We start from the raw sequence: 14,886 nt of genomic DNA, 5'->3' as shown, positions 1-14,886 counted from the left end.
GCGCGATCCTGAATTCTTCTACTTTACGCCTTACTGTTAGCTCATTTATCGGCTTCTTTCGTACTAGCGTCTTGTGGTCCCTCCTCAAATCTAGCCTAATTCGAGATCTTACCTTACGGTGGTCACTACACCTTGCCCTTCCGAGCACTTCCACATCCTGCACGACGCCAGGGTTATCGCATAATAAGAAGTCTATTTCATTTTTGTGCTCCCCATTCGGGCTCCTCCAGGTCCACTTCCGACTCTCCCATTTATAGAAGAAGGTATTCATTATGCGTAGGCTATTCCGTTCAGCAAGCTCAACTAGTAGGTCCCCCCTGCTATTTCTACAGCCCAGACCATAGTTCCCAACTGCCTTTTCTGCAGCCTGATTCTTGCCTACTTTAGCATTGAGGTCCCCCATAACTGCGGTATACTATGTTTTTGCTTTAGCCATTGCCGATTCCACATCTTCATAGAAGCGTTGCACTACTTGGTCGTCGTGGCTTGATGTGGGCGCGTAGCCCTGCACCACCTTGGGTTCGTACCTCCTATTGAGCCTAATTACAAGACCTGCCGCCCTTTCGTTAGTGCTATAGTATTTTTTTATGTTGCCAGCTATGCTTTTATTGACTAGAAGTCCCACTCCCAGCTCTCTTCTGTCCTCTAGACCACGGTAACAAAAGACGTGTCCATTTTTCAGCACCGTAAAGGCTTCGCCTGCCCTCCTGACCTCGCTAAGCCCTATTACATCCCATTTAATGCCCTCTAATTCCTCGAACAACACCTATAGACTCGCTTCGCTAGATAAGGTTCGCGCGTTAGACGTTGCCAGGTTCAGATTCCACTGGCGGCCTGTCCGGATTCAGGGATTCTTAGCACCCTCTGTTGCGTCACAGATCTCACCGCCGCCGTGGTCAGTTGCTTCGCAGCCGCTGGGCACTGAGGGCCGTGGTTTAATTGGCGTATTCATGGGAGGTTGTGGCCGTTACTACACCAGGGTGGCCAATCCTGCTCTGGTGAGGCAGTGCATTGCCGGCAATGGTCGCCGGGGTCAGGTCGCACCCCAAGCCTCTTTGTGCAATTCCATCAATACGCGGATTTTTTTTAATCTGGTGGGAATTGTGCGGCACCGGGATTCGAACCACGGTCCTTCTGCACGCGAGGCGGGTGTCCTCCCTCTACGCCATCGCTGCTGAGTGCATATTGGAACGCTATTCTAGACGGCGTAGCATACGGATGTTTGTACAAGCCGTGCTTTATCAACGTGAGCGGCCTGAACCTGGCGTGCTCCGTGCGATTGCGCCGGTATGCTTTGAGGTTCATGGGATGCTCTACTATCACTACTTTGTTAACTTGTGCCGCTGAAAACTCCGTAACGAGCAATCTCGGGCCTTCTGGAATAGCGCCCCCGGTCTCAGAAGAGACTGGCACTAATGCATATACATAAGCAAAAAAATTGGACATATTACACCTGTCCTCATCGTGACTACATTGCTGTACTCCGCGAAGTACGAGAAGTAAATTTAAATGGTATGTAAACTCTTTAAAACACCTATGACAGGCTACATTTTCATAAAGGTCTTTTTCATAGAACTGCCGTATACCTTTACATTGTCATATAGTTCTTGTCCTATTAGCCTGGCAAATTTTTGTGGTGCGAAGTGTTCGCCTAGCAAGACCTCGTTTGCGGGTTTCGGCAAGCTCTGCAGAAGAAAACATTTTTTTATCTTCTTCAATCACATCCACAATGTGATGGTGCTGAATTGTGTAATATTATGCGAAGTGGCCACAGGAGTATCCGTAACGACAAATGCACGTCTCAAGATGCATTTAGAAATGCTTTAAGGCCGGACAGCTGAACGGCTTTGCAGTTTGAACTTGGGCTTCTTTGCTGTGTCATAATTTTCCAGTGCGGCATTAGAACGGTAAGGGATCATCCAAACGTTTTAGTTTTGCCTTTGGAACGTTATATGGTAAGCAATAAACTTCCCTGGAAAGGCAGATTGTTGCAGAAAGTATACAAGCAAAGGAGGGTATACAGAATCTAAAATCGAAGTCACTTGGTTTGTAAAATGTAGGCCTGCGCTGCTGCATTGGAAATTCGACTAAGTCGCACCGCCCTCCAATTGCCAATTTTTCCAATCATAGCAGTACCAGTTGCGGTTGCTGTTTCATACCAGCTTTAACAGTGCCGAAATCGATCCACAAGAAGAAATAAAAAAAGCAAAAAAGGCAAACACAGTACAGGCGCTTTAGTGTATTTTTTTTCTTCAGCCCCAAGCAGCAAACTAGCGTGACATTTTGTGTTAATGGTGCGACTTCGCATTTTCCTCTTGCTTGTTTATGAGTCCTTCGCTGTTGTAAATTAGTGGCGAATGCGTGCCGGAAGCGCAGGTACGCCAGAAATTAATTTCTATGTTGCAAACCAGGGTACCTTGAAGAATGACTCTTATTTAAAGCTCCCCAAGGTGCAAGACAGAAATTGGATTTCTCCATATACGTTACAATCGGACCTCGTTCAAGGAACCAACGCGGGACCTTTCCAAAGAATTATAGCCACTTATGTACAGTTTAGAGATTGTACAGCTGCGTTTGTAGCCGGGCTCTTAAAAACAACGTGACCATGCGTCGTCATAAGCGGGAGCTTTCCAAAAAATTATTGCCATTCGTGTGCAGTTTAAAAGACTCAGGTTGTACTCAGTTAAAAAAAAACAGCGTGAACACGCGTCCTCACGATATTTTTTGTAACACTGATTCTTATGCCAGCACCCACCGCCCTTTAGGGACGAAGTGCATGACCGTGATGTCACTTTATGTCTGACTTCAGCCTAATGCCCCCTTCTGTTAGCCAATTCGCACTGCCCCATGCAATTTTTAGTGTTGTTCAAACGGGTCAGAGGCTTTCGGAGTGATTGGTGTTTGTGCTACTGCTGATGACGATAATACTTTTGTGGCTTTAGAAACCAGAGTGTTTTGTTTCACCGTCGAAATGAATTGTTCCACAGTTCACAGAGGTCGGCCGTGGCTTTTCCAACTAACTCTCGAACCAAACATGGTTCATGCCCCACTTAAGACTTTTCTAACAACGTAATATACAGGGAAATTAAAGGTAAGTCGACAGGTTTTTTTTTTTAAAATAGGCGCTTAGATTTACACGAAGACCACCTCTAGACAGAGGTTATGCGCTAAGGGGGACACATAATTAGGAGGTAATTATGGATGTAGGTGGATTAATTAATTAAAATTGGCTAATTACTTTTTAGTGGCTGGAGTAACCAGGCATGTTTGAATTGGAAAGTTAGACGAAATCTTGTTTTTACGCAGTTTCAATTGGCAGAATTCTTCTAACGCATCCGTTGTCCGAGATTCAAGCGGCGGAGTTTAATTGCCGTTCGCATGATTACGCATGCAAGACAGTCTGCACCGGCGCAAAGCTCCTCCCTTCTGTGACGTGGCTGCTGTGTACGGTGTTTAGTTCGACAAAGTGGTGGCCGCACAAGAAAAAGGAATAAGTGGTACCCATTCATTCTCGCCTTGCGTTATCGCAATCTGCAGCACCCGGAACCGCTATCGAAACACATAACAAAAGGGAGGAGCTATTCGCCGGTCTTGGCTTCTAGCATGCGTAATCATGCGAACGGAAATTAAACTTTGCCATTTGATATATCGGACTACGGATGCACTAGAAGAATTCTGTCAATAGAAACTGCGTAGAAACACGATTGCATCTAACTTTCCAATACAAACATGCCTGGTTACTGCAGCCACTAAAAAGTTTATTATTCAATTTTATTTATTTACGCCACCTGCATCAATAATTACCTCCTAATTATGTGTCCCCCTGGGCGCATAACCTCCGCCTAGAAGTGCTCTTCGCGTAAGTATAAGCACCTATTTTTTAAAAAAACCTATCGACTTACCTTTGATTACCCTGTATATGGTATTTATTGGTTAAGTAATAGCAAACGTACCTTCTCCGCAATAGAAATGCACTTCATCCACCTTCACTGATAAAATAAACATGGTGAATAAAATTGTGGGAAGGAAATCAGTTACTTCTGCTTACGCGTTAGTAAATTTCTAGTGGTAGCACTGTATCCGCAGGAGAGAAAGGTCAAGGCGAATCGGAAAATAAATGACGATCAGTTTTTAAAACTAGTCATGGCTTACGAAAAATCAGCTCTATCTTCTTGAGCATCGAGCTTTGGGCCAGTTCAGTATGATTTTTTTAAAAGCCATGACTTGTTAAGTTCTGCTGACACCATGGGAGTCTGCGCACTTTCTTTTTGACAACACACGGGGGTAAGCTCAACACCTTTTGACGTGACCTCCCTTAGAGTATACTGCACCCGGTAAAGTGTGGACGTGCTAGAGGGATTTTAGTTATGGCAAAATACGGTCTTTTTTACTTGAAGTTCATTAGGCGACATATTCCTTGGCCATTTCCCCACAAGCTCGCGAGGATGAAGGCCAAACGTCGCTTAGCCTAAGCTCTGTACGCTGATTAGCGCACAGCTCATTGGGGGGTATGGTCGCCCACGCGGAAAACAAGACGTCGGAGTCGTTTACCTTGATAGAAGCCACACCGTTAAACACAAGAATTGCCTTGCTGCCTGACTTCCTTACTGACGAAACCCGAAGTGTTCCATCTTGCTATAACTGGCGTACCTCTTGTTGTCCGCCTCACAAACTAGCCAAACGCGTTAAGAGAAGTGAAAACACATCAGAGCTTGTATATATGTGAAAGCTGTCGGAAGTGCAGAGCAGTGATTCGCCATAATGGGTTGTGGTGCCGTTATCCGCTCACTGATACCCCCCATCACGCTCTTCGCCGCCCTGTCTCACTCTTGTACTAATGAATATGCAGTTCAAATTTCCCGCCATCACAGTGCTCGCGCTCCCCCTGCCTGAAACTGCACCAGCGGGAGTTCTGTTCTTTTTGTGCTTCCATTAATTTCGTATGCTGGAGCTGTTTTGCGCCATATCGAAAACTCCTTTTTGCGCGGCTGGAGCATTTCTGCGTTATTTCGAACGCGCCATTTTTTTTTTTTTTTGCGCGGCCGCTTTTTCGATTACTATCGTATGAAGCAACCAAAAGAGTGTATACAAAGATTTTGCCTGAAATGTAGCTGAAGTTTTGATTGCGCTAAGCAACGAGAAAATGTATGACAAACGCCAGCGGTTCACGAATTTCGAACGGATATGACTATTTAAACCACGTGATTTTCTAAACATCAGCGTGACTACCTCACGACGGTACTGCAGGCTCTGCTTGGGTCCGTTATCTCGCTGCGCCGCCTGATTCCGGCAGTCGCTCGACGTCGACCGTTAGCGACCTATGACGACAAGGCGAACCCATAAATAGCTCTGCACTTAATTTAACCCGCGTTTTCAGGCTATGAGTCGAACGCGTTGTTACCACCACCCTACCTATGAAAGTTGCCAGCGGCGGCGCAACGGCTAGCCTAGTGCATGCGGTACTCCGGTGGTATTGAGTGACAGGTTAAAGTTACAAAATATCGGCAGAGTAGGCGCACGCTAGCCACGGATAACAGCGGTTTCGGGGCGGTGTTGTGTGAAGTGCCGCCATTCTGGCTGTCGATGTAATTCGCCACAGAAAAAAAAAAGCAAAAAAAAAAAAACGAACGACAAAACAATGTAGCCTAAAACAAGCATTTTAACATGTTAGCGCTAAGCGCAGCTATACATATTTAAATTACGCGGGCAGACCTAAGTTCACCGCGCAATTCTTATTTTGGTGTGGATCACGATGACGACGCCCCACGATGTGACACTAACAGCTTCGGTATGATATGCCTCGCCATCTCGAAGTCTATGGTGACTACAACTCTACAGATGTTCACCACCACTTTGGTAGAAAAAACAAACCCTTAGAAACGTCGAAATAACTCGTAAACCCCCTCTCAACAATACGAAGATGCGTGGTTGAATGTCGTCGAAAGAGCACAATGGACGCAGGTACAAGAAAAGCCAACCGTTCACATGGGAAATACCAAAAATAAAATAAAAGGGGTGAGGTTGTTTTTCTGTCTTTGCGAATTTCTTTGCGTTTCTTCTGCGGCCGCAAACGTCCTAATCAGTGCGATTTGGCTTCATAAAACGCACTCAGAAGCAACCTCACACAGGCAAAAGCTCACAATGGAAATCTATAGGCAGTTGGGAGTTGGAAACGAGAACCTGTACGGCTTTATAGAAAACCTCGTCGGCCTAGGTCTGCCTATGCCTATTTAGGTATTTTTCTTTGCAATACGTAAACGATTGGACACATTCAAGGCATCAGTCGTAGTCGCCCACAGGTCGTCCATTACTCTTCTCTTAGTTGAAGCTCGCATCTTTAGGCTTTCAAAAATTGGTTTCGCTTAAGGTAAACGGGAGAAGCTTAACGGCTCCACCATCCCGAAGAATTCTTCTGCGAAATTAAAAAGACAATTCCCATTAATATGCCGCACGAGACATTTGTTACCCTACAGTCATTTCGTGGTTCCACAATGCCCCGCACTACGTGACTTGGCTATTTAGATGGATTGTAGGGTTTAACGCGCCGACGAAACGCAGCCGATGAGGCGCACCGTAGCGGAGGGCTCCGGATTAATTTTGACCCCCTGGGGATCTTTAACGTGCACTGAAATGTCGTACACACGGGCGTTTTTGCTTTTCGCCTCAACCATAAAAGCTGCGGAGTCGAACCCATGACCTCGTGCTCAGCAACGGAACGCCTTAGCCACTGATCCACCGCGGCGGCTGGCACAGGCTACTTTATCAGACACACCACCTTGCAGACTCCGTTCTTGAGTGGAAGCAACCAAAGGACTCGTAATGTCACACGAACAGCGTGCAATTGATGAGAAATTCATGTTGTCGGCATACGGAATAGAGGAGTGTTCCCTACTAGGCTTCATTCCAGAAGGTAATTGTAGCCAAGGCTACCTAAGACTCTACTGTAGCCAAGTAGCCAAGGCTAGCCGAGCTCTAGGATTCCTGCGTCGAAATACCCGTGATTTTCCGCAGGCTGTGAAAGCACTGTTGTATCAATGAAATGTGAGCTCTGTGTTGCAATATGCATGTACAGTGTGGGACCCTCCGGCTGTGATTGACAAACAAAAACTACAAAGGGTTCAGAACCTCTCGGTGCGATATGTATTAGGCAAACATGCGAGAAATAAAGAATACAGTGCAACATTTTCAAAACAAACATTGCAATGGGAAATATTAGAACACCGCCGAAGCAAGCTCTGTCTGAAACTATTCCATGAAATATGCTTTTCTAAAACGGGTGTTCCGCGAGAAGAGTACATTGCATCACCGCATTATACATCAGCGCGGATGGACCATGCCTACAAAGTGCGAGAGTACAAATGCAGCACTGCGTCCTTTGCAAGTTCTTTTTTTCCCAAAACTATCAGGCAGTGGAATCGGTTATCGCCAGCAGTCGTTTTGCGCATTGGAAGCAACTCTTTTTACGATGCCTTGTCCGAAACTGCGCTATCGACCAAAAAGGAACTGATGAGTGTGACAGGGCTTTGGTGTGTGTGCGGCGGAAGTATTTTTTTTTCTTTTTTTGCAATGTGCAATGTGCATTTTTCTTTGTTGTTAACCGTTCACCTTAGTAAGCGAAAATGGGTTTTCATGCTGTTTTGTGGTATAAATCTGCGCAGGGAAATGCGCATTTTGTTCCGTTTTCAACGTGTGTAGTACTGAATTAAATGTAGCTATATTCTTTTCAATTTTCACAGTGCCATATTCCAGTTGAGTCATTGCCTCCTTTTGTTGCGAATTGATATTTGCTGTATTTTTCATTCTTTCTTTTTTGGCTTGTAACGCCCCCCCCCCCCTCCCCCCCTCGCTGTAATGCCTTCTTGGCACAGTGGATAATAAATAAATAAATAAAATAAATAATTTGACCTTTTTCTTATTTAAATGCGCGCTCAACACTTTCTTTGGGACACGTAAGTCCGCTTCTGTGGCTTCATTAGGAATGCACCGTAACTTCGTTTGGGATGCTTGTGAAATATTTGGTAGCTACTACCTGGTGTTTCCGCGCATAAGTTACAACAACGCACCCTTGGAGTAGCACCAACTCTGTGGCGTTTCACGTTCCTACTTTTATTCTACGCCTCCTCCGCTTCGTCGTTCCTGTCGTACTTGCGTGGAGCACCGTCTTTAGCCGACAGAAACATTGGCGATAGAGCCTGCGCCGAAGCACTTTTTCATGACGAGACACGGTGCGCGTTTCCCTGACAGTTTCGGCGAATGCCGGGCAGGCGGATTCTCCCAAGCCGCGAGGGGCTTACACTCGTTTTGCGTTTTTTTTAAAAAGCGGAGCTGTTGCTACTGGCCGTAAGTTCGGGGTTCGTGCGCGCCAAAAATTCCCCTAGGAAAGGCCGAGCGCTCGCGCACGCGTACCTCGAGCGCACGTTTGTAAAGTTAAGAATGCCCACTTAGTGACACTGGCCAACGTTGGCCACAAAACACTCCAGCGTTCGCCGTATCGTGGCAAAACGTGCTGAGAACGAGGAAGACGCGTCATAGCGTACGTCTACCATTCGTTCGTCCTCGTGTCGTCGTGCATATGCTCTGTGTACCGTAGAAGAGCCGCGACTTGAATGTCAAAGATGCTGTAGGTGATCATTGACTCCACATGGCCCAGCAACGGGATAGTTCGCCCCGCCGATGAGGAGGGCGCACTTTGAGAGCCTCGACGTGCAAAGCATCCGCTAGAGACGATAAGTCGCGCGGGCAGAGTGGCGTACAAACACGTCTACAGAAACGACGAGCTCACTCTGGCCTTGCTCAAAATAAGGTCATTTAAGTGGCATGCCGCGGACGTCAACCTCGACACCACAACGATATTAAACCTCCACTTTGTGTCCGTCAGTGGTCACTCACAAGAATTTCGCACTGAACTAGTCTTGCGCGTGACTGCAAGCTTCCCTGAATTTTTATTTCCAGTTAGTAAAAGCTCGGTAATTCGAACTCGGTTAATTCGAGCTTGCGGTTAAATCGAAGTGAGGCTTTGGTCCCGGCACAGCTCCATGCATTTCTATGGGGAATACTCCCGATAATTCACACGCGTCGGTATCCAAAACGGTTAATCCGATCTGGAATCCCCTGGTTTCAATCGCTCCTCTCAGAAGAAGTCGGCCGAGAGTGATTATAATGTGTTGCAAATCCGAACCAAACAAAATTTATCAGAGGTGCAAAACAACGAAACAGAAAAACTCGCACCTCCCCTCGCGGGAACCCCTGTGTAGATGCGACGCATCGGGGGTTCACGTTGCAGCGTTGGACAACGAAGGAACGGCGGTGGAACGATGGAGCGGAGCGGCGCAGGCACCGCGTTTTATAGCGCGCATAACGGTGAGGGGACGCGCCGGCGCCAGTGCGTCTGCCGCGGCTATGACGCAACACAATCCAACACAATCCACTTTAATTCAATCCAATACAAATCCAATCCAATCCAAGCCAATCCAAGCTAATCCAAGCCAATCCAATCCAACCCAATCCAATGCCCCTCACGAGAGAGTGTTCGCTATCGGAGAGGAGAGGAGGTGAGCAGCGGAGAGCGCAGCTGGCGCGGTGAGGAGAATGGGGGAGGGGGGGACGCCGACGATGCAGGGACAAGGCGAGTGGATGAGATGCAGTCGCATCTAAAAGCCACAGCGAAGCGCGCGTTATGCTGTTGCGACAGCTTATTTGTTTTTTCGCTTCCGAAGCGGGTGCGGCGCCGCTGGCGCCACGGCTCCGGCGCATGTTGTCGCAGGTTTTCTTTGTCCCACGGTCTCTCGCTGGTTCGGGTCTACGATAACGTGGCGCGCGCAACAAGCTCAGCTGTAGCAGAGTCCTTCAATGCTTTACTGGTCACGAAACTTCGGCGCTCGCTTCATATAGGGACCGCGCGCGCCACTACAGGCGCCACCGCCGCACGAAGGTCATCCAGCCGCCGCGCGTGCGGCGTATTTGCCAGCTCTTGGCGTGCAAACGCTAGCTGCTTTTGGTGTCTACGCGCTGATTAAGTGTGTTTTTTTTCGTAGTAGTTAGCGATGAATAGTCCAGTAATTGTTTTTATCACCTGCCTTCAATGGGGTTTTATTTTTCGAAGTAAGCTACCGTAGACTTCGGCCGCGAACGGCAACGGCTTCTATGTGCTCTGGCACAAGCGCTGCGCCGTCGTGTTTACGGATTTTTAAATCTATATTGCTTGGTTTCTTAAAGCAAAGTTGTAAATATATACCACACATACGGTAGCTGTGTAGTGACGGACTGCTGCGGGCCTATCGATAATACAATAAAAAAACTGAAAGAAACCAAGTACGCGTCGTTCAGACTACGCTTAATGAATCCGTTGATTGCTCTGTAATGCACAGAACGCTAAAAGAGATAGCCCAATATTATTGTCGTTTCGATGAGTGGGTACACACTTGAGAACATCTAAAAACGCTGCAGAAACGCGAAGGATCAAAACACGAAGAGATATATGTTACTCCATGTGTCTTTCTGCTTCCACGCTTTCCAATCCTTGCAAAAACAGGAAGCGAAAAAAGAACAATGAAACTGATTTTATCACTCGCAACAAAAAAAAATTTTATGTTACGAAGGGAGACAAAAGAGCGTGGTCCAGCGTACAAAAATTTATTTTTTCGCGCTGCGATGTGCAGCACACGGAGGAAACAGAATATTGCCACGTAGCCAAGAACGACGCAAAGCTTTTCTGAACGCAGCGAGCTAGCGATCTCCAGCACTACAAAAGACTAGAATGAAACACAAACGTCTAAGAAGCAGTCCGCAGTGTGACGTGAACAGATGAACGTCGATAAAGTGAGTTGCGCGGCGTTTGCTATGCCTGCATTACTCTTGGAACGTTATTGATTTCAGATCCATGGAAATAGGATGGAGAACATTGTCGAAGAAACAAAAATTCAAGTTAGCGACAAAGGTGGCACCCTTTCCATATCAAACAATATTGCCCGATGGGACGTACGACAAAAAGAGCAAACGGGCGCTCCGGTTGAAACGCCAGATAAGAAACCGGAATCGGCCATGCACGGTTACAAAACAAACAAAATGAACCCTAAGGGGTAATTCTCGGAAATATGAAAAGTAAAAGCCCAAGGACGTCCCAAAGCTTTTTTACACGCGAGCCTGAGCGCAAGGTAATACAAGTTTGCAAACAGGTAGTGAAGCACCGCTACAACCTGACTTATATGACAAAAATCCGGCTTTAAGTTAGCCTTGTACAATTTTAGGCCCACGATGCTCTCAAAAGGGTACATTGCTTTTTCCATTCTCACACACAGTGCATTTCCACACACTGTCGCACACTTATAATCGAAGCTGAAATCTCCCGTTGCTTGCCTTGGAATGGCACCCCTCCATTTCTCACACAGCTGCCCGTCGCTCGGTCAACAGAACAAGGAAACATTTTCTGTGGTATGGTTGTACACGGAACGACATCCCGGGACGCAACACATGTTCGGCATCGTCGTTGCACCATTTAAGTCGCATCACAAGAGCGCGATATGCACGTTACATTTTTTTCCCGCACAAAACAAACACAACTCGCCGCGGCTCCGCCGTTCGAGCCAGCGCAACGCCGCCCGAGGAGTGACCTCAGTGAGAGGGTGGCGCCACCGCGCGGCGGCCAAATGCAGCATATGAAGCCCATTGAGTTACGGAGCAGTTTCGTGACCAGTAAAGCATTGAAGGACTCTGGCTGTAGCATGCGCGGCGTGCGTTGGTGCTGGTAGCCAGTCTCTTGTGTCACCTCTTTCGTCAGCGACGTCTCATCGACTGTGCCAGCCATTCGAGTCGGGGAAATACTCGCCGAAGCGAGGAAAAGCGCCTATTTCGCGATAACGAGCCCACAGGTTACTTGTTCGTGCTCTGCCCGCGCAGTGTGGCGCGATGCCCATTCATTCTAGCGCCCGCTCGCTATTTCGAACTCCACTTGATACGAACTACTTTATGAGCCTCTTGCAGTTCCAATTACGGAGATTTTACTGTATTCCTACACACTACGGCAGCAGCAACCTGTTTCTTCACCCCCTGTCGCGCTATAAGAAGATTTTTTTTCCCTTTTAACCGGTAGTGCGCTTATCACCGGCATTTGCCCGCTTAGAAAAATCTATTAAGACTTTTTCAGTAGTTTTAGAGCTGGGAAACGTTTCAAAGAGCAAATCTTAGGCGCATCCGGTAGCTTAACTGGGGTGTCCTAAAGTGCATCAACAAACATTCCGGGTGAAAGCTCACCAGGAAACGTAAGAACTCGCTCAAAAAGTTTTGTGTTTCTAGGTCTGGGCGTTTTTACGCGCTTGAGTAACGTCTTTCTAGCGCATCAAGATTATTTGCCGCATTCTCTTATTTTCTGCAATATACGAGTTGAATAGCCAATTTAGAAAATCTATTCCAGCGCGAAGAAAATCTAAGGGCGGGCAATTTGAAAGCATAAATGTCCAGCTAAACGCCTTAGATGTGTTCTCTTACCACGAGTTGACAAAGGCTTTGCAATTACGGAGAAGCTTAGCTTTACTGCTTTCACTCGAAGCAGGTTACAGCAACTGTTCTTTGCGGTAGTGTGCACTCTGTCCTCTCGTAGAAGAATCACACTTCTCGCAATTCCTCGCGAGCAAAGTTCTCTTCCTCATCCTCTGCTGCCGTGGGATATTAGATTACCGGTTCCGGCGGGTATTGAGTTCGCCCATCCTCGTCGCCGGCTCTCGCTTAGCGAAATAGCGTGCGTTGGTCACCACACAATTTTGCAACTGGTAACCCTTTGCTCAGCGATCCGCATTGGTGCTTCCGAATGGCACTTTTTAAAGACGCTAGTCTTTTTTGGGCTACTTAAACCCAGAAATTTTGGACTGTCTGTCTGTCGTTTTTTGTATTTATTGTCCTGTCTGTCCGTGACTCCATTCAGCCACCCGGCCAAAGTAAAACACGGCCTGGGCAATAGTCTTATATAGTCACAGCTAAATCTACCCGTCTAAGTCCGGTGGAATGTTCATACTTGTCAACACTGTTGAAGAAGAACAAGGGATTACGCAAATATAAGACAAAATAATACTGAAGTGACATTTCCATTGTTCTCTTATAAAAAATCATAGATGCTTGGTTTTTGCGAAATGAAATACTACATCCACTGCAGACAAAATTTCACCCCGACGTTGCCTTCTGGCGCCAGCACCCCTAAAGCTTCTGGCGGCATTTTAAGAAATGAACTGGCAACAGTTACGAAAAGTTGCACTGGATAGGTTCCACGTTCTGCTTGGAACGCACGTGGAGTAGGGCAACATGGTTCTAGCAACGTTTAATAAGTAGGGCGCCTCGATTCACGCGCGTCTCCGCCATACGGCAGCGTTGGCATCGAGACACCGGGCCTGGAGCACTGGAACGCGGTAAATGTAAAATGATTTAAGCAGACCTTTGGCGTCTTTACCTTGGGAGGAATGCGACGGAAGAGTAACAGCATAATAGGTGAGCGGGAAAGCAAAGTGAGTCATTTACTTGGCAAATGTCGACAAAGACTATCGTATTTTGTCGACATTTGCGACGAAAGGAGCAGATACGCAGCAAATTTTTTTGAATCGCCCAGCTTTCTCTCTAATTATGCCATTCAATCCGCGTGTGAGGTCTTCCTTTCTATTGACAACGGCGATTTCGGATTCCGGCCTCATAAGACGAAAATATTTCTTCGACTATACCTAAAAGCGGAAAGATTGGTCTGCCTGCCTGTGGACCAACTGTCTGTCTTCTGTCTATCGGTTGAACGGGCGTGTAGCACGTACCAAAAACAAATTTACCTATGGTAACAATTGTAAACCCCTGAAACCTCGGTCTTTGGTCATATATGTGCACTTTGTGTACCACGATGAAATCTTCACGCGTGTATAAGACAAGCTGTCAGTGCATAACCCACAAATGCAGCGTTCTTTTAATGAAAAGTGCAAGCTGGATTGCACTTTATGGTAGCAAACAAAAATAACTCGTTAAACAACTGCGGCAAGTTGCGCGCTTTCGCAACAGATGCCGCGAGAACTTTTGTTGCGGTAAAATTGGAATGAGCGGAGGAAATGACCTTTGCAATAACCATGGGAGGAGAGGCAGAGGAGGGGAACACAATGAAGTGTGGGGGAGAAATAGAGGCGATGACGTTGCGTTACCACGGAGGTGTAACCAATCTTCTTTCTGAGGAGGCATAATTGAAAACACGTACAGTATACCTACTTTCACCATTACATCAGAGTACAAGTCACGACACATATCGTTTATGCGCTTTCCTGTCTGCGCTTATAAACTCTTCTTAGCAGTTCGAAGTGGCGACGTATAAAGCATGCACCCATCTGGCGACGTATAAAGCATGCACCCATAATTACCAACGGCGTAACTGCAGAGCGGGCATGTGCCGTGCTCATAACGTACCTCGGCAGTTGCAGGGCTCAACCAGCGCCTCCTCGCAGCAGCCGCGGAAGCAGATTCTGCACGCGGGCCCCACCGACAAGCTGCTGCGACTCTTGTGCACACCGCCCGCTTGGTGCTCTTCCGTTTCCGGTTCCGGCGAAATAGACACCGCAGTCATCGACGCAGAGGCAAGCTCCACGCAACTCATTTCACAGGACATACTCGCTGTCTTGGTGTGGGTCTGCTTGCAAGAACTTCGGCAGCAGTTTCACCTGCATACGTCGGGCGATTAATTGATCTTTACGCAACACGATCAGCAGTGTGGGCCCCGTTTTAATATTTCCGCTGTCCACATGCAGTAAAGAAGAATTGTCTCGTCTGCTAGACGCAGCCCAATCTATGGCGAGGCAGCGAGTGGTGGCTACGGGGCAGTGGAGCCGCTACGAGAGAGCGAGGGCTGCTGTCAGCAACGAATACGTAATTTTACCT

The 14,886-nt window shown here is 47.2% G+C and overlaps 1 protein-coding gene across 1 annotated transcript in view; it reads right to left on the bottom strand.

Moving 5' to 3' along the window:
• The window catches only part of LOC144145685 (E3 ubiquitin-protein ligase MARCHF3-like), a 41,585-nt gene extending 26,920 nt beyond the window's left edge, over positions 1-14,665 (bottom strand). The window contains exon 1 of the mRNA XM_077677349.1: positions 14,419-14,665. Within this exon, the coding sequence (XP_077533475.1) occupies positions 14,419-14,617 (199 nt within the window). The 5' untranslated portion in view covers positions 14,618-14,665. The remainder of the gene's footprint in view (positions 1-14,418) is intronic.
• Positions 14,666-14,886: the final 221 nt, after the last annotated feature.

The sequence above is a fragment of the Haemaphysalis longicornis genome, unplaced genomic scaffold, assembly GCF_048455015.1.
Source record: "Haemaphysalis longicornis isolate Haplotype H1 unplaced genomic scaffold, Haemaphysalis longicornis Haplotype H1 scaffold_7, whole genome shotgun sequence".
Taxonomy (NCBI): Eukaryota; Metazoa; Arthropoda; class Arachnida; order Ixodida; family Ixodidae; genus Haemaphysalis; species Haemaphysalis longicornis.
This window is presented reverse-complemented; position numbering and strand designations above follow the sequence as displayed.